Here is a 20376-nt window from a genome sequence, read left to right on the forward strand (position 1 = left end):
GTATTTATGCTACACTTGCAGAAAGGGGAAATCATATCATGAAGCTCTCTAGCTTTTTCTACTGCTCCAAGCTTTAACTCGTTTAGGCCGCAATCCTATACACCAGCATTTCACAAACTGTGGGTCGGACCCACTAGGTGGATTGTGAGTAAATTTCAAGTGAGTCCCCATTCATTTCAGTGTGCATTTTATTTTTAATACATTAGACTTGATGCTACGATGGTATGTGTCTGCATTTGGAGAAAAGTGACAGAGCTGTACTTTTAACAGGCTACTATGTAAATGCTTTTAAGAATGATAGTCAATGGAGCTTACTCCTTGGTAAGTGTGGGTAGGATTGCAGCCTTTGGAATGTTGGGGAATTTTTTTTTAACCAGATCAGCAACTGCATAAGAGAGTTAAGAGGGTTCTTCTTTATTTTAAATCAATTTTTAAACTTATAAACTTAATTTACTTAGGTTGCAATTCTAACCACACTTACCTAGAAGTAAGCTCCATTGACTATAATGGGACTTACTTCTGAGTAGACATGCATAGGATTGGGCTCTTGCTTATTTGATTTGATTTTTTTTTTGTATTGGGATTGCTAAAAATTTTCCTGCTTAATGATGTCACTTCTAGCCATGACATCACTTCCAGGTCAATGACAGCACTTCAGGTGGGTCATTCTAAAAAGTGAGTCATTCTAAAAAGTCATTCTAAAAAGTGGGTCCTGATTCTAAGAGGTTTGAGAACTACGGCCATACACCCTTATCTAGGAGCAAGCCCTGTTGAACACAGAGTGACTTACTTCTGAGTAAACATGTATAAGATTGCACTTGCACAGCCAAATCCTTATTTGGGCCATTTTTATATTTTATGTATAAAATTTTTTTATATATTTATAGCTAAATTTATATATTTATAGCTAGCACAATTTATAGCTAGGGAATCCCAAGTACACTGAAACCACTACCTTGTCCATGGGTGTCCTGGTTTGTAATCTGTAATCTGAACCCAACCACTGGAGTCTGCTATAGTACATAGACTGATCAGTGAATTGGTTACAAAGCAGCAGAGCCACCCAATCAAATTCTTCAACTGGTTTGCAGTCCAAGATTTTTCCAAACAAGTACCTTCAAAAATAATGTAAAAGATTTTTCAGGAGACATGGAAGAAGTTGTCTCTCACCTTCCATCCTGTCGGCTAATGGTGTATCCATAATCGCTGTGGTGCTGGAAGCTCACGTTTACACCAACCAATGGCGTTCCGTCAATTGCCACCACCTGGCCACGAATGACACAAGCACGCCTACAGTGAGACAGAGGAAATGCAATATGAGTGACAACAGTTACAGCTATGTCCGCAGCCCATACAGTATTTGCAAAAGAAGAAAAAGTACCAAACAACTGTGATGTTGGGGGAGAGTTTGTGAACAACTGAAACATCTCAGGCTCTAGCAATGCTATTTTTTTTTTCTGTTGTCAATTCTGCACATGTTAGAATTGTGGGCATTTACTTGAACATTGGATGCAGATCTCCGCAAAGTCAAGGACTTTGGAAACACGTGCTGCGACTTCAGTACACCTCTTGTGTTTTAGCCTCAGTCTGAAGCGTGCCTCTCAGTGGTGTCACTGGGGGGGGGTGTATCTTCCTCTACCTTGAGAAGGTCTCTGTGACTGCACTCTCACTGCAGGATGCAGTACACACCCTGTTGGCATGGCTACATAAATGCTGGAAAGTTGGATAGATCTGGGCAATAAGATATCGATGTCACTTGTTTTTACACAATTTTACTGTGACTGTGAAGCTGACGACTGTTCTAACAGCCCAATGCTAAGGGTTGTTTACATTGCCAAACAAGTGTCCCGGAGGCCTGGCCACTGCGGCAAGCAGCTGGCTGCACGCAATGACAGATAGTGGAAATTCACCACTGGGGTTGGGGGAGACGCAGTGAGGAAGTGGAATGGAGTGGGATGGGCAGAATAGGGAGGAGGAAAGATTGGGCCTTGGAAGGGGTTCGGCAGCAGCGGCTCCCACCAAATCTTAACCCCGTTCCTGGGTCTGATCTGCTTTCAGCTGATCCATGGCGGCAGCAGGGGCTTACCCCGGTGGAAGGGAACATGCCCAAACTCCCCTGCAGGATACAGAGGTCACCACATTGGTGCCTCTGTATATCTGTGTGGGAGTTAGGTAGGAAAGTTGCAAATCTTCTGGAATACTTTTGGATGAAGCTGGGAGTAAAAGAAAAAGAAACCAACCAATCAAACAAAAACAAACTGTTCTCCTGCCTTCCTGGCTGCTTTCCTATCCATTCCCCCTTTGAAAAAAGGTTGTGAGAGTCAAGCTATTGTTTGGACCTCAAAGAGAGCATGCTGTCATTCATGCAAATATTCCCTTTCGATGCACTCTCTCAATCTCTCAAAGGAGATGTCAGACCAACACTGTGCTTTACAATTGTCCTGGACCCATTTCAAACAGGTGCAGAGATCAAACTGGTATTGCCACCTTGAAACTTAAAATGGCATCATGAACACGCAACTGTTTTTAAGGAAGTGGATCTGATGCAAAACACAGCCTAACGGGATCCCTCAAGCAAGTGCTCTTGGGCACTGGAGTTTAGCAGTTAACGGTTTTTACATTTTATCATATTTTGTCTGGATTGACACTTGTATGTTTAAAATTCTGTGTACTGTGTTATATGTATAAGATTTCCCATCCATCAACTGTTGGTAATGGATACCCAGATGAGGTATTAACTTCTGAAATGCATTTCTGATACGGAAACGTCAGTAAATATCAAACGGCCACTTCAGCTCAAGGTATAATTTATTGCATTAAACACTCCAATGAGATAAACTAAGGGAAAGAAGGCTGGTGAGTTTCCATTCATTTTCTCCTGTTGACAACATGGCCATTAGCCTCAGGAGAACAATTAATCCAAGGTCAAGCATGTACTTTTTGTTGGATACGAAGGAGAGCAGATTGCCAGCAGTTTGCATTAAACAGTCAATAAACTATTTATTTTATTTCTATCCCACCTTTCTTCCCCAGAGGGGACCCAACCTCCAGCCATGGTTGCACCCAGAATGCCAGATCATAAGAAGAGCCCTGCTGGATCAGCCCAAAGGCTCATCTAGCCCAGCTTCCTGTATCTCAATTGTCCAGCTCTCTCCACATATTACAAGACATGTGCATTCATGGCGTATGCATTTCCTAAACCTTCCATTTGCTCCTTCAGTAATTTTCCTAATTACCCTGCCCAAGCCCTGCCCAAGCGCCTTGGATCCTGCGGAGCTTGGCTCCGCGGATCTGCCTTGCTCCCTTCCCATGACACACCTCCCCCACACCCCCAGCCACGCCCCCACCTCCCGTTCCGCAGTTCAGCGGTCCAGGGGACTGCCGAGCTGCAGAACCCAGACTCTTGTCATGCAGCAGCCCGGTTCTGGCCGGTGCTGGGCTAGCTCCGGCGGGAGCCCGATAGTAAACATGTGCCTTATGGCATGTTTACGACTGAGGTCCACGGTGTGGAGCCGCGCCGCGGACCTCAGGATCCCTTTACTTTGGGGTAAGACCCAGCAGCCGCTATGGTTCAACTCAAACCTGTACAATAAGATCTCTGGTGCAAATCCATGTTGACCAGTTAAAGCAGATCAGAACTTTTTTTTTTTTTTTTAAACCATATAACATTCTAACTGAACCTAATAAAGGTATTATCCTTCTATTTCTTCTGCACTACTTTCTAACAGACCACTCTGCAATTTTATTTTATTTTCCAGTGCAGCATTTTTATTCTCCCAAGTTTATTGAGTTTAAGGACCATGGATCTAATTTACAGGCCAAGATACATGAGAAACTGTTAGGAATTATGGATGATCTGTGGTTGTCCGCACAAGTACATAAATTAGAGCTGCCTTGGGGTGGGCTGCTGTAGAACAAGCAGCGTGCCTCTATATTTCAAATATTACTCCCTTTTTTGGGGAGGAAAATATATGTAACCTTGTCTTCAGAGCAAGAATCTCCCCCTCCACACAGTCACATGTCCTTCATCCTTGACAAAAACACATTTACAGGCTTGCAGATACATCACCCATCCTTGCAACCACTCCTGGGAGGTAAACCACCATTATATTCCAGCAAACTGCGGCAAAGGAGCCTTGCCCAGGACTTCCTTATGGGCCCTTGACTGAACAAGTAATTGTATCCTAACTTCCCAGCCCCAAATCTAGTAGCACTCAATACAGCAGACACACAGACTCAAATCTGAATACCTAAGGTTTCTAAACCTGTGATGTGGACTACTCGTAGCCCTCCATGCCCAACAGGAGCTATGACTCGGTAAGATCCAGAGACCCTTCTGAAGCTTTCAGAGGGTAGAAAACCACGACTTGTTTTTGGCTGAAAACCGAAAGTTGTGGTTTTTGGCTCTCAAAAGGACCTCTGGACCCAACAGGAATGCAGTTCAGGTCAAGTTTGTAGGGCTTGTCCCCCCAATCCATGGATTTCAGTAGCTGCAGGTTTCCTTATCTGCGGGAGTTCCTAGACAGAAACTTTGTGGATAATGAGGGTCACCCTGTGTCATGAATATGTACAGTTTAGGCCTAGGTTAGCATGTGAAGCCTGAACCAAACTAAGTCAGTAACGGAGAAGTGGCTAGCAGTTCCTAGCTGCAGGAATGTGAGTAAACAAACAACAAGAATTACAACCCATTGGAATGTTTAACACCTCAGTAGACTGAGGGGCGCCTGATCAAGCGGAATGGAACGCAGCTATGGATCTCCAGTTTGGAGGGGTAAGAACTAGGAGGGCTGGCAACCAGACCCACTCCAAGAAGGTTCTAACCTCAAAAGTTTCTGATTGGACAGTCTAAATAAGTATGGTCACCTCCATACTATTAGCATAAGAAGTATAATAATGAGTGCCCCAAGGGGTGTGTCCGCTTCTTCTTGGGCAGAGTTTTTGGGTGCACGTTGTGAGCTCCATTGTCCACCATGGGCATCTGGCCTCACAGGTAGCCTGGAGCTAAAAGATCTACAAGAGTAACTGACCCAGGTGAGAGATAGGGATTAATAGAGATAGCCAGCTAGCTTTATTATTTTATTGCTGATAGGTTTCCTAGATGTTTATGCCTCTAGCATTTGCTACCTTACGTAACCTTATGTACTTAATAAACTAAAATCTCTTTTACCAAGTTGTTTCATTGTCTGTTGGGGACAAAGGTTCAGAATCCTGCCTAGCCATTCAGCAAGCTACCAAGTGCTCATTGTGGTCTAATAACTTGAGGACTGAAGCTTTAATTGGAGAAAGAGCTCAGTGCCTGCAAGGGATTGAGTTAAGCCTAGAGGGTCTCCGTGTTCCTGGACTGAGGCACTGGCACTTACAGGGTGGTGGCAGTCCCACTAAACAGAGGGGCCTTGGGGGCTTTAGGGTTCGAGAACCAAGAACTCTGAGCACCCCAAACCCCCCTAAGTTGGCGACACCCTGAATTGTCGTAATTCTGGGTCACAAAACACTGCCAATTTATTTATCTATATTTTTAAATGCTTGTACAGCCCATCTCTGCTATCTGCAGATCTGGCTTCTGCAGATTTGACTTACCGTGGATGCTGTGAGTACCGGCTTCTAGTTTCTCGTGATACTTAAACCATTTTTGCCCAGTGTTGCATATACACAACAGGGATCAAATGTGTATACCTGTGGGCTAGGCAAAAATGGGTTAATGGGGAAGGGGGGAATTCCAAACCACTTTTCCAAGAGACATCAGTTTTTTTTGTTTTTTTTTTAAATTTCTCATCTCCATCCTAATTCCCAAGAAGGTCTCTATTCAGAAAGCACTTTTCAATAATGGAAAAAGGAGCTTACCTGCTCTCAAAGGAGATCTCTCCCCGGATAACATGAGTGCTTTCTTTGCCAATGAGAAATTTGATTCGGTCATAAAAAAGCCTTGGAGGGTGCTGCGAGAAAGGAGGCTGGCTTTGCTGGATGAGGTCGAGGGGATCCGGAGAGCCTTGGCAGAGCGGGCTGGCATAGCAAGTAGCCTGCTGACAGCAGTCAGGATCTACACAGTCCGTCAAGCCATCTGGAAACAGGTGAAAACAACAAAGACGGTATAGCAGAGGTTCAAAGGGCTGACCAGGCAGATGGCCAAAGGAAAAAGTTGGACACATACACAAATATATACGAGATGTGCTCACTGTGAAAGCCGCTGGCCTGTAATTCCACCCAGGAATTATAAGCAAATAAAAAATAAATGGGCTCCCAATCAATCAACAACCTTTAATGGCATCACACAGAATAAATAAATACAATCACAGATACGACCCACAAATTAAAACCATAAGATTACACACACTAAAACCCCGATCGGGACTGTCTTAACTATTGGAAATAAACACATTTGCAAGAAACTTATCTACAAGAAGCGTAATTTCTTGCACAAAATCGTTTAAAAGAAACGCTGCAAGAAGGTTAGGGGGACCAGAATAACTAGAAATAACAGGACCCAAAATTACGCGGCGAAGCTTACCGATGGGCTCCATTCTGATGTGCTACTGATTTTAATTTTTGAACATTTCCCCAACCGTGACTAAAAGGTCTGCATGTAAACCTTCCCTTCCTAGGCACAAGAAGAAACCTTCCCAGGCACAGAATCTTGTTCTTCCTCCTGTACACACCTAGCTCTGCTACCTGACATACCTACTTTCTCCAAGCATACCACACTCCTCTCACTGCATGATTTACTGCTGCTTTGTGCCCTGTTGCGTTCCCTTTCCAAACTTAGAAACCTTATGCCCACTTTGCGCTAATTAGCCTCCCTTATATAAAGAGGAGGGATAGCCAACCTCAGTTAGGCGCAAAGCCCTGGTGAAACCCACCACCTCTGTAAAGGAAATAGGCAGGGAGCTCGCCTGTTCAAGTTGCAGGGGTCCTCCTTCCCCTCTGCAGGTTCTCCGGCCACAGCAATGACACCTGTGGTTTGATAGCCACACAACAGTCTCCAACAATCTCTAGGTTGGCAACCTTCAGTCTCGAAAGACTATGGTATAAGCCTACAGCACCCGGTATTCCCAGGCGGTCTCCCATCCAAGTACTAACCAGGCCTGACCCTGCTTAGCTTCCCAGATCATAGTATAAGCCTACAGCACCCAGTATTCCCAGGCTGTCTCCCATCCAAGTACTAACCAGGCCTGACCCTGCTTAGCTTCTGAGATCATGGTATAAGCCTACAGCACCCGGTATTCCCAGGCGGTCTCCCATCCAAGTACTAACCAGGCCTGACCCTGCTTAGCTTCCGAGATCATGGTATAAGCCTACAGCACCCGGTATTCCCAGGCGGTCTCCCATCCAAGTACTAACCAGGCCTGACCCTGCTTAGCTTCCGAGATCAGATGAGATCAGGCATGTGCAGGGTAACAATTGCTGCTGGTGTCTGCACTGTGCAAGACCCACCCAAACACACACCTCTCTCTTTTCCCTCCTCCCTCCCCCTCCTTTACTCACTCTCTCTCCTTCCTCCTACCTCTCTCCTTCTACTCCCAGACCCTCTGGCGATGATTCTTTCACCCTTATCTCCAAAGTCCTCATTATCCTTGCAAGCAAAACTTCTGGCTATAATTCCATCCTTCCCAGACCTGTCAACACAAGGGGCCCCTGATGACACCACAAACCATCTTCTTGAGGGAAATCTTCTGTACTTCCACTACACTTTGACACTCCTTGCATGTAATACCTGAGAGCGGGATAAATCACTAGAATTCACGCACAAATCAAGCACAAAAGAGGTCAACTTCACTACACATCAGGTATGGAAAGACTACGCTACACCCACCCACCCACCCAATCTTTTAACCCACTCCCACCCCAAATCTATGCTGTCTATATAATAACAGCAAACATGGGTAGTTGAGTGATTACTGGTTTGCACAGGAAGCAGTGACAACCATCCAAAGCTGTGGTTTCTAAACACTTGGAGAGACTTCCCAGGAATGCAGAAGTAGGTTCAGTTTGTAAATTAAAAGAGGAATGAGAGGAACACACACACACACACACACACACACACACACCCCAAATAGCCTGATGAGGCCTGAGCAGAGCCCCCGAGAGCCACGAAGTGGTCTCAGTGAAAAACAGCAACAGTGGAATGAGAGGAATTGGAAGGTGGAAGTGGAAAAGAGGACGTGTGGAAGATGAGGAGAGACCACTTTAGCCTAACACTCCTCTCTTCTCCACTCTTCCTCATTCACTCTGTTCTCCTTATTCTTTTTGAAACCAGCAAGCGAGAGGAGGACTAATGGACATGGCTAAAGGACAGAGGCAGGCTGCTGCCATAAGCAACTGTCTCAGGGCCAATCCTATCGAGCACTTTCCTGCACTGATGCAGCCCTGCCAAGGGGACATGCACTGCATTTTGCGGTGGGGAGGGGGTAGTCATGGAGCCCTCCTCAAGGCAAGGGAATATTTGTTCCTTTACCTCCAGGCTGCATCGACCCTGGAAAGTTGAATAGGATTGGGCCCTCAGCTTCATAGATGGGCTGGTCTTGTGTTCATACAAGAGGATGCACCTATAGCCAAACCTCTGTTTTCAGGCAGTTGAAATTCTTTTCCTGTGATATTTCTTTCTGACTTCCTTTCATTAAAGCATATTCTTTGAATTCCATCTTTTTCTCACTTTGTCATCTTGACTCATTGCTCTCTCTCTCTCTCTCTCTCTCTCTCTTAAAATTATTATTCAGTTTATTATTATTAAAAATATTGTTCAGTTTGTTTTTGGCTTCATGAAGGTTTTCAATAGTTCTAATTGCTACTTTTGATCTGCTGCATCTACGCCGTTTTCTAACACAATATTGTCTGCTTTATTGGTTTACGGCAGTAGCGTAGTCAGAGGGACCAGTAAGGTATATACAGGGGCAGTATGGTATATAGCAGGCGCCGTGCTGTGTAGGTGGCCTAAAGTTGGAGCCATTCCGGGCAGCGATGGCAATGTGCTTGCAGAGGGGTCTCTTACACAGCGTGTTGCGGTGCTTGCTGTACTTATCATACAGCCCCCCTTCTGGCTACGCTACTGATTTACAGCAGCTGTCTTTTGCTTTAGAATTGCATTAACCCATTTCTGCCCAGCCCACAGGTGTACACATTTGATCCCTGTGGTGTATATGCAACGTTGGGCAGAAATGGCTATTAATAGGTTTCTGTCATTTAGCATTTCATGATAGTGAATCTGAAAAGCAAGAAAAGCAGCATTTAGATATTGAAAGATGTAAACAAATTAAAAGGATCCGAGTGAGAAATATGGGACATGGAACAGCAGGTTTAACTGGTAAAGGAAAAATGGAGAGAGAGAGAGAGAGAGAGAGAGAGAGAGAGAGAGAGAATGAATGCAAAGAAAATAGATAAGTAAGGTCATAAATACATCAAAAGTAAAAAATCTGCATCTCACATTCAATATGAAACGGGAGAAGGAGTTAGTAAAGAGTGAAGTACAGCAGAGAGACATGTTGGACTGTGATGCAAGATCAGTGAGCAGAAGAATTAAGGCCGACGATAAGAGGTTTACAATGCGAGATAGGAGGATCAGAAAATAATACAGTACAATAATCTATATGTGAATGAATGATAAGCTGAATTAAAGCTTTATCTGAGCCAGAAGGGGGAAAAGACGGCGTTAACAATATTAGAATGAAAGAAACAACTAGGCGTGGCAGGAGAATCAGTGGAGGGACAGAAAAAAGGGAGAGGCACCAGAGATTATGGCCAAGCTGTGGACAGATGAGAAGAATGAGAGATGAGATTATCCTTGGAGGAAGGAGAGAGACCAGGAGCGCAATAAAGTAAAAAGTGGGCCTCCAAATCCTGGAAGACCTGCTGGTGCAGCACAGTTGAAGCTAAGCAGGAGACCTTGGGACACCACATGCAAAAGCAAGATTTATAGGTGTTGCAAATGTATATCTTTAAAATTCAGAGAAGAGGCAGGAGCAGAGATTAAGCTTAATCCAAAACCAGAAACAAAAGATGAGCTTAGATTTGGTTTGCATGTTCAGCATACATTTCTCCATTTCATTTGAGCATCAGATCAAACTCTCACAACTACTTTCAAGGAGGATGTAAGTCTTTTGAGCATTTAGATTTGCTGCCACGGCAGGCATTCTGTGAGACAGCCAGTCACTAAAATTGAGTGTTGGGAGAGTTAGAACAGACAAAAGAAAATATTTCTTTACTTAGCATGTGGTTGGTCTGTGAAACTCCTTGCCACAGGATGTGGTGATGGCATCTGACCTGGATGCCTTTAAAAGGGGATTGGACAAGTTTCTGGAGGAAAAATCCATTACGGGGTACAAGCCATGATGTGTATGCGCAACCTCCTGATTTTAGAAATGGGCTATGTCAGAATGCCAGATGCAAGGGAGGGCACCAGGATGAGGTCTCTTGTTACCTGGTGTGCCCCCTGGGGCATTTGGTGGGCCGCTGTGAGATACAGGAAGCTGGACTAGATGGGCCTATGGCCTGATCCAGTGGGGCTGTTCTTATGTTCTTAACTACAATTCCCAGGAAGCCTTGCAGGTCTCTTGTTGTCTGGTGTGCTCCCTGGGGCATTTGGTGGGCCGCTGTGAGATACAGGAAGCTGGACTAGATGGGCCTATGGCCTGATCCAGTGGGGCTGTTCTTATGTTAAGTTATGATAATTTGGTGGTGCTCACGATGACATCCTGTCACCGCTAAACAGCTTTCTGTGGGTCATGTGGTTGCACCTGCATGCCAGGAGGTCCCAGATCTGCTGCTGCATTGCAAAGGTAAGGAGGGTGTGTCATGAAGAGGCAGAGTGTCAGGGTGGAACACTCCAGCAATGCCACTGGTCTCTCTTCTCCTTCTAAATGGCCTGGAAGGAAAGAAGGAACACAACGATACAGTAGCAGCAGAGGCCTATTGGCAGAGTGGGACAAAAAAAAAACTCTGGCTGTCACTTGCTCCCCACTCTTATCTGCTGAGGTTTGAAGCGGGTACCAGGTCTTGACAAATGAAGACTTCCTCAGAGTTCCTCCACGGCAGTGTCTTGACGCTTAGATACTACACAGCTCCCCTTCTTTTTTCTGTTGACAGCATTCTGGGTGCTGGGATGGCAGGCAACAGGCTAATGAACAGTGGCATTGCTAGGGGGGTGAAGGGGGTGTAGGTCACACCAGATGACGCACACATGAGGGGCATGATGCTATATCAGCCAAAATTTTTGAAATCTTGGTGTCTTTGAATAATACCATCATGTTATATATCATTTGATGCGTAATTCCATGCAGAATGCAATGAAATAAACCACATTGAAATATCTCTACTCTATCAGAAGTTATAGCCAAAAACCCAGCAGGGTGGGCAATGGTGCATCACCATGACCCCCACCCGAGACACTGCCCTGCCCACTGCATGGGAGGAGGGCCATCAAGGGGGTGACTCACTGGCCTCCTGCATCAGGTGACGTAAACCCCAGTGACACTACTGCTGATGAATGCTCTGAGATGATGCATGGGAGGGTCTTGACCTGCTGAGTATTCTGTTGTGCCACACCAGTCATAACGCTAGTGCGCTGGGCACGAAGACAGTGTGGTAGGGAGTGGTGTGAGGGGAAAGTGTGAGCCTCAAGAACAGCTGTGCCACACTGTCTTCTGCGGGTCCAAGACTAAAATAACTTTTGCAGCCGTGAATAACACCGGTTCTTTATACAATAAAAGGAACGGATAATTAACAGGCTTATTTCAAAAGGATCATTACTGACAGAGACAGAGGAGCAATTAGCTTATGAGAGTCTCAATTTCTTGAGCACTGCAGGACAAAAAGTCTGATTTTCTGAATAATTCCACTGCAGTCTGTCACATCAGACAGTCTGAGTGATACGACTGATCTTCATTTGCTGCCTACCATCTCAATCTGGCCAGCTCCTTCTTTGCTGGACAGCACTACTTCTACTTTAGCCACCTTGCCTTCGAACTGGCCTACTGCTTGCTGCTCAGCTCCCCACTCTCCATGATAAGATATGGAACCCAAGCCACACAACTTTGATGATGACAACGGGACAGTGAAGCATTCCATCAGTTTTGGGAAAATCCTGGATCTGGTACTCTGCTCTTCTTGTGTGTTAATTTCTTTCATATGACCTGAAACAGTCTGTAACAACAGACATGATCTGCCTGGTCTGGGCAGAAGGTCTGGTCTAGAGGGTAGAGCTGCTGTTTGTCGCCTGTTCAAGATTATCAAGACCCGGGAGCAGCATGACCTTGAAAAACTGAGTAGAGCTCTTTTGAGTGACAGCCAAAACAAGCAGGCTCTGAAGCTCTTTGTGTGGGGCAAAATGGCAGCCAGAATGTGACCAGACTGTGAGAAGATGCACCTTGAATGTAGTCAATTCTTGAAAGATAGAACTTCTCTGTTCATTGTAAAAACTCATTTAAATGTCTAGAGAAAGCCTACCCATGTAAACCACCTTGAATAAAGCCAAAGAAGCAATCCACCATAAAGGCGGTAGGTATATCAATACCAATTGTTATATCCAAGGGACGATTAGCAGAAGAGTCAACAGAGATCCTTCACCTCCCTCTCTCCAGATGACCTGTCTTCATGTACCATCATGTCAGTGATTACTCACAAGAAGGGGCTCAAAAGCATCTCATATATGTACATCCAGGTATGACTCTCCACCCACCCCAGGATCACGGCCCATCAACTATTTGTGATCTCATCAGCTGCCCGCCCTACCTACCTACCTTGTGTCCATTATCCAACATATTTCACTTAATATGTGGTAATTTCTCTAGCTGAATATATATCTTGGTAACAGCCTAGTATCTTCTATCTCAGGGATGTCAAACTAGTTTCATGAGGGCCAAAGTTAGCATTCATGATACCTGCTGAGGGCTGGAAGTGACATCATTAAGCAGGACGTGACATCATGAAACAGATGATGGCCCGAAATAAGCATTTTGTTCTCACATAGAAATTTATTAGCTGCAAATGACAGATGAGAAAATATGCTAATCTTGTTCATATTTTCAAGATATGAGAGAGCCCAATGATCAAACTGGGAGAGCCCAATTATAATGGGGACCAGAGAAATTGCTTCCAAGGACTGCATTCAGCCCGTGGGCCTTATGCTTGACACCCCTGTCTTAACACTAGGTTTTACACCCCGGTTCTAGCTGGATTTGCAGCAGTCTAAATGTACCACACACATGTGGTTTACCTTTACATAGGTTGTAATCCTGTTTACTCTTACCTGGGAGTACGTCCCTCATCTCTGAGCATAGCATTGCACTGTTATACACATAATATTAACTGATATTTGTTAATTTTACTTGTATTAAAACATTAAAAAAAATGTTTGTGGCATCTGATTAAACCATGCTGGGGCCCTAAACTACATTAAGGCTAAGAGTTTCCATCCCATAACATTACCAAAAATGTAACAGAAACAATGTTTAATAGAAATACACACAGACATTCATGCAGGGAATACATACACACAGGGAATACACACAGACATTCATGCACACAGACTTTTATACTTAGAGGTCCTTCATAATGTGAAACCCTAAACTTTTTCGCTTGGGCATAAATTTAGCCCTGACAGACCCAGCTTTCATCTAATCTACTTTGCAGAAAATAATTGAGAACAGAATAAATGAGGGCCGAGATGTCTGGGGTCATTCCGGAAAGGATCTGGTGGCTTCTCATCTCTGTCTTCATTATCATGAGTTCCATCAGCTAATGGCTATGATGGATGAGTAGCCTGATAATGGCTGATAAACATGGAAGACTGCTGAAAAAGATTTCTTTTAAATTTAAAAATATTTCTTCCTTGCACTGAAAGAAAGATGTAAACAATTTCTAAGACATTCATTTTCAATTGACATTTTGAGCAGCCGAGGGTGCAATCCAAATGCCACTTTAAACTGGCGCAGGCCACCTGCGCCAAATTCCAAGTGTTTTGAAAGTGCCGTAAGGCTGGGCTGGCACAAAGGTCTGTACCGGCTCCCCAGAGTCAGATCTGGCCCCTTTACCAGCCAGACAGAGTACGTTTGCACAAGGTTGTGCAACGGGTGGAAGAGGATGGCAGAAAAGCCTTTCAGGGGTAAGGAGGGAATGTTTATGGGTGGGGGAGGGTGGAAAGGGATTATGCCCAAGATGGGGGTGGGAAAGTTGATGGTAGCACACTTAAAATCCTAAATCCCACTTCCGGAGTGAGTAGCTTTATACAGGCTGCTTGGATTTGTGCCAGTTAAATAGCTTGTGCAGATCTGAGTAGCCCCATAGGGCACACTGGGGGTCAACATAGGGTAAGGGGGAAAATATCTGCTTACCCCGAGATGACCTCCAGTCACCTCCTAACCTGCGCTGGGTACCTTGTTTGCATATCTTTCTCTAGGCGACATATACTGTACACTATTTGCCCCTTAGAAAGCTACAGGCATTCACACTTCAAGAGATGAGTTTGAAAAGACTCCACTATTGTCCTACCATTATTTTTAGGAACATGCCCTAGAGCCACAAATGTTTTTTATTTAATGCACTTATACCCTGTCTTTCACTCACACTGTGGATAGCGTTATAAACCAGAAGGAACAATAACCCCACAGTTGTAATGCCATCCAATTGATTTTGTGCCTATCAAAACCCTAATGCCTTTTCCATTCATTATAGCACAGAGCTATATATGTTTACTCAAAAGGAAATCCCATGTGTTTACACTTGGCCTTGATCCCACAAAAAAATTGAGCACAGAACTGCAGCCTTAGTTAATATTTCTAAAGGATTAATCCTGGCTATTAGATATCGGAACAAATATTTTTCACAGCTATTTAGACCAACAGTGACTTCCGCATTTTGCTCTCACTAAAGCTTTATACTTTTCTGCTTATCAACCATAAGCATGAACACAAACATTGCCTGCAAAATGAACAACTGCCCTTATCTGGTACAAGAGCAGCTAACATTGGCTCCCTTTGCTGCTGAAACTAACATGTGATGTGCCTTAGGGCGCAATCCTAACCAACTTTCCCACACCTGGCATAGCTGTGTCAGTGGGGCATGTGCTGCATCCTGCAGTTGGAGGGCAGTTACGGAGGCCTCCTCAAAATAAGGCAATGTTTGTTCCCTTACTTCGGAGCAGCATTGCCCTTATGTCAGTGCTGGAAAGTGGGTTAGGATTGCGCCTTTAATTGTTTACTCTCCTCAGACCACCTCCGTCAGTGCTCTTCAGTCTAGAAGAGGGTGCCCAAACCCCAGCCCTGGGGCCACTTGTGGCCCTCAAGGCCTCTCAATGCAGCCCTCAGGGAGCCCCCAGACACCAATGAGCCTCTGGCCCTCTGGAGATTTGTTGGAGCCCGCACTGGCCCGACGCAACTGCTCTCAGTGTGAGGGCGCCTGTTTGACCTCTCGTGTGAGCTGTGGGATGAGGGATCCCTTCACTGCTTGCTGTTTCATGTCTGTGATGCAGTAGCGGCAGCAAAGGAAAGGCCGGCCTTGCTTTGTGCAAGGCCTTTTATAGGCCTTGAGCTATTGCAAGACCTTCATTCATTCATATAAGTTCATCTTTAATATATTCATTTATGTAAATTTATTTAAATTTTAAATGTAAATTAATTCTTTTTCCCCCCCAGCCCCCAACACAGTGTCAGAGAGATGATGTGGCCCTCCTGCCAAAAACTTTGGATACCCCTGGTCTAGAAAAAAGGTGCCTGAGGGGGGGGGGGGACAAGATTGAGACATACAAAATTATGCAGGGGATGGATAAGGGTCGACAGGGGGATGCTCTTTGATCTCACACACAACACCATAACCAGGGGCCATCCACTACAATTGAGTGTTGGGAGAATTAGGACAGACAAAAGAAAATATATCTTTACCCAGAGTGAAATTAGTTCGTGAAACTCCCTGCCACATGATGTGGCGATGGCATCTGGCCTAGATGCCTTTAAAAGGGGATGGGACAGGTTTCTGGAAGAAAAGTCTATCACAGGTTACAAGCCATGATGGGAATGCGCAACCTCCTGATTTTAGAAGAAGGCTATTTCTGAGTGCTAGATGCAAGGGAGAGGCAGTGGAGTGCAAGTCTCTTGTTGGCTTGTGTGCAGTGGTGTCACTAGAGTCTGAGTCACCCGGTGTGGGAGGCCAGCACATCACCCCCTTGATGGACCTTGTTTCATGAGGTGGGTGGGGCAACAACCAGGGCAGTGGACATAGTAATGCACCACTGACCCACCCCCACTGTTTTTTTGGCTATAACTTTTGATAGGATCGAGATATTTCAACGTGGTTTGCTTCATTGCATTCTGCATGAAATCGCACATTGATTGATATATCATAATGCTATTAATAAAAAAATACCAAGATTTAAAAATTTTTGGGTGAATAGTGGGGTCACCCCCCTCTGCGCGTCACCCAATGCAAGCCCGCGCTCCCCTAGCGACACCACTGCTTGCGTGGTCCCTGAGGCATCTGGTGGGCCACTGTGAGATACAGGAAACTGGTGGGCCTTTGGCCTGATCCAGCAGGGCTCTTCTTAGGTTCTCAGGAGTTTCAGGTCAGGGAAAAGAAGTGCTGGCATTTGAAGGATACCGGACTGGGTATATGGTGTGCTGCTTGAAATGCCAATGAAAGAGGTAGACAGGGAGAACGTGAGCGAGCTGGGTGGGAAAAAGTCATGCAGATAGGGGTGAGTGAGAAGAGATGGGAAGGGGGGAGGGAGAGAGGAGAGTGGGAAGCAGCAGGAGGTACATGGGAATATTTGGGGTTTGTCCCAGATGAGGGCGGGCTCCCTCTGTTTCTGACATCTGGCTAAGCCTTTTCTGTGATGCCTTGGCACTCATTCTGCTTTTTTTTGTACTGCTTTCTTGCTGCACTCAGTTGCTCAAACCATTCTATTATATTTTCACTGTCAAGCTCCTCCAGCACAGGCAGGCACTCAATGTTGTTCAGCGCTTCTTCGGTGACTACATTTTCTCTGGAATATAGCTCAGAGTAGTGCTGCACCCAGCGTTCCATCTGCTGCGTCCGATCCTGGATGACCTCGCCTGTGGCAGACTTCAGAGGGGCAATTTTCTTCTGCGTTGGACTTAGGGCCTGCTTGATACCGTCATACATCCCCTTGATGTTGTCCGTGTCAGCTGCTACCTGTATCTGGGAGCAGAGCTGGAGCCAGTAGTCGTTAGCCACAGCTGCAATACAAGGACATCTGCAAGAGGGATCTGAAGGCCTTAGGAGTGGACCTCAACAGGTGGGAAACCCTGGCCTCTGAGCGGCCCGCTTGGAGGCAGGCTGTGCAGCATGGCCTTTCCCAGTTTGAAGAGACATTTGGCCAACAGTCTAAGAGGCAAAGAAGGAAGGCCTGTAGCCAGGGAGACAGACCAGGGATAGACTGCACTTGCTCCCAGTGTGGAAGGGATTGTCACTCCCGAATTGGCCTTTTCAGCCACAATAGACGCTGTTCCAGAACCACCTTTCAGAGCGCGATACCAGAGTCTTTCAAGACTGAAGGTTGCCAACATGGCATTATATTTTAAACTATTTACGCTGTCATGTTTTAGCTGATATATTGCCAGTAGCTTTGGAGGTCTGTTTGGGGGTAGAAAGCTGTCTCAATAGGCTCTGGCTGCTGCCGAGAACCTGGGTGGTGGAAGAAGGGGGGGGGCACAAGACCTACCCACCCTAGCCATAAGCAATCCAGAAAAGATGAGGTCGTGCAGGAGCATGACTGAAGTTCGTCTTAACTCCTGGAAGGCAGGACCAGAACGGGGGACCGGAAGGGACACCCCTCCAACGTGGGAGGAGATCCATTCATTGAGGTTCCGATCCTGCCTCCCAGGGGGAGGGGCATCCCAGCAGTAGGAATGCCAGCCCCTTCCTTCCCAGAAAACTCCTGAGAAGAACAGTCCCCAGCAGCACTGAGGAAAGGGAGCTCTGGAAAACTGGCAGCCAGTCACCCTTGTCTCCACTGCTCTGCAGTGCAGCCTGCAAATGGGGTGGCAAATTTGAGAGGGCACATTTTCTGCTCAGCTCTTGGAGGGGTCTCGTAACCTCAACGTCTGTTCCAGCAGCAGGATGGAGAGTTGGATCCGATATGGGAGGCTTCTGGTTTTATCTCAAGCCAGCTGCTCAGCGCTAGTATGGATGTCTGATAAACAGAGCTGCAACTAGAGCTTGGGGGCAGCTTGGACGCATTAAGCATCCGTCTTTGTTGAGCCCCAGTGCATTATGCGCTGTGCTGAACATTTCGAAGTGACACGGTCCTCCTGGCCAAGACAGTTTGCAGCCTGTGTTCTTGGATTTAGGCCTCTGGACCCCGAGGCCTTAATCAATGATGGTCATGCAAATGGAACTTCTGACAATCTTGTGCAATAATTGATGCTTCTTCCAGAATAACAGCCAGGCAGATGAGGGGTAATTTTTTTTTTTTACTTGATCTAAAAATTCAGCTCAGACACTAAAAGAGGAATGTGCGGCAGTCTTGCCAACAGTGCAACAGAAAAAAGCGAAAGGGAACAATGAGGGAAGATGAGAGCGACGGATATAATGTGGCAATCTCATTGCACACTGTGAGGCTCATGCCACAAAGGCCAGCTGCTGACAATGTGGGGCGTGCGGCAATTCACATCTCAACGGCCTGTCGGCACGACACAGATGTACTCCGCCAGCTCAAATCAGAGCTCCACGGCTGGGCATCTGCTACAGGGTTTTAGTGTGAGACCTCTTAGCAGAGGGATTGTATTTACTGTTGTATACGTGGTGAAGTGGGGATCTTCAGTCGGTCAAGAGCTGGGACCCATCTAAAAACCCAACACATATGATGGGTTGGGGCCCTTTCCCCACCCATTGGGGGGGGGCAATGGTGGAAGAGAGTCACACTCCAGAGGCCTGGGTTTCCCTGGAACATGGCAAGAAGGGGAACCTTTGATCGGTCGCTGACCAGGGAACTTAGGTGACACCTCCATCAACAATAGTGAGCTAACTAACCCAGTACGAATTCAGAATAAGGCACTTTACTTACAAAATTTATACCTCACTTTCTCTCCCTGCAGGGCACTCAAAGTGGAAGTTTCCTATGCTCTCGGCACCACAACAAGGAAAGCTAACTGAAGGTGCCTCAACCAACAGGCACTGCACAAGAGTTCACGTGTAGCTACACGTTGGCATCCTTCAGTCTCGGAAGACTCTGGTATCGCGCTCTGAATGGTGGTTCTGGAACAGACTGTCCTCTCCAGTGTGCGAAGCCTGGGTAAAGTAGGTATGGAGGATAGGCTGTTTCCCATGCAGCAAATCCCCCCTCTCCACGTCGCTGGAATGGTCCAATGGAAAGGCAGAGGCCAATACGGTTGGTTCCAGCAGCGTCGCAGGAGTTGCCAGAACGTGACTGTGTTCAGCCATGAACTGCCTCAGGGACTCCGGCTCCTGATTTTGCCTCGAGGTTGACTCCTGAAGCCTTTTCCATAACTGGATGTAGCCGCAAGGCAGGGAGGTTTGGGATCAGAGTTTTCCTTCTCTCAGATGAGCTGCCTTCCCAGGCTATCGAGTCCCATCTAACCGGTAGATAGCTACGTGTAGCTAAGGATACATTAATATGGTAAAGTCCTAAAACAAGAGTGCTCAAGTCCAGAAGTGGGCAGGTTTTAAACTGTCGGCAACTTGTAGGAGGTGGTCCTCACCTCCAGCTCTCACCAGCCCTTCTGCAGAGCCCATGACAGTTGGTGGTCTTTGCCATGGCTGGACAGGGACTGTCACTGGGTGACCAGGGCACAGAGCCGCCCTGGAAGAGCAACACAGTTGCTGCTGGGCCCACTGGGGCAAGCCGAGCTAGCTAACGCGATTGGTACATGATGCGGCAATCACCCCAGGCTCACTGTGAGGTACCTGGGTTGCAGACGGCCCTGCTCCTGCCAGCAAACAGGCTGATGATGCAACCATGCGGCTACAGCCTCAGCGGCCTGTCGGGAGAGCTGGCAGGACAACCAGGAGGGAGACATGGCTACCTTCAGGATCACCCTGTGAAAGGAGCAACACTTACACGAGGAAGGGGCAGGGTGGACACCAAAGGTGCTTTTATATAAAGATTCCTCAGCAGCCGATGAGGAGCTCAGTAAAGCACAGACATTCGCCCTGTGAGGGTGGCTGCCTGCGATAACAGGTCGACTATGATCCCTGGGAGGATACCGCGGGAGGTGTAAGTCATGTGTTTTAATCCCCACCCCTGGCCACATATGAAGCTGCCTGAGCTCCTCTTTGCACTCCTGAGCAAGGCCTTTAGTCTCCATCCTGGACACCTCTCCCCTGCTATCAGCGGTATCTTCCACCAAGCAACCAGCTGGGTGTTGGTTGGCCAGCACCAAAGGCCTCAGCCACCCGGACTGCACACAATTCAATGCT

General features: G+C 46.4%; 1 protein-coding gene and 1 pseudogene across 2 annotated transcripts in view; both read right to left on the reverse strand.

Annotated features, from left to right (window-relative positions):
- TENM1 (teneurin transmembrane protein 1) overlaps window positions 1–20376 on the reverse strand; it is a 277961-nt gene that overhangs the window by 97795 nt on the left and 159790 nt on the right. For both annotated transcript variants that reach the window (XM_066640043.1, XM_066640042.1), the window contains 2 exons: window positions 5842–6058; window positions 1171–1290 (listed from right to left, as the gene is read on the reverse strand). In XM_066640043.1, coding sequence (XP_066496140.1) covers window positions 1171–1290; window positions 5842–6058 — 337 coding nt within the window. The remainder of the gene's footprint in view (window positions 1–1170; window positions 1291–5841; window positions 6059–20376) is intronic.
- LOC136663289 (5S ribosomal RNA) lies at window positions 7287–7406 on the reverse strand (annotated as a pseudogene).

The sequence above is a fragment of the Tiliqua scincoides genome, chromosome 12 (assembly GCF_035046505.1).
Source record: "Tiliqua scincoides isolate rTilSci1 chromosome 12, rTilSci1.hap2, whole genome shotgun sequence".
NCBI lineage: Eukaryota > Metazoa > Chordata > Lepidosauria > Squamata > Scincidae > Tiliqua > Tiliqua scincoides.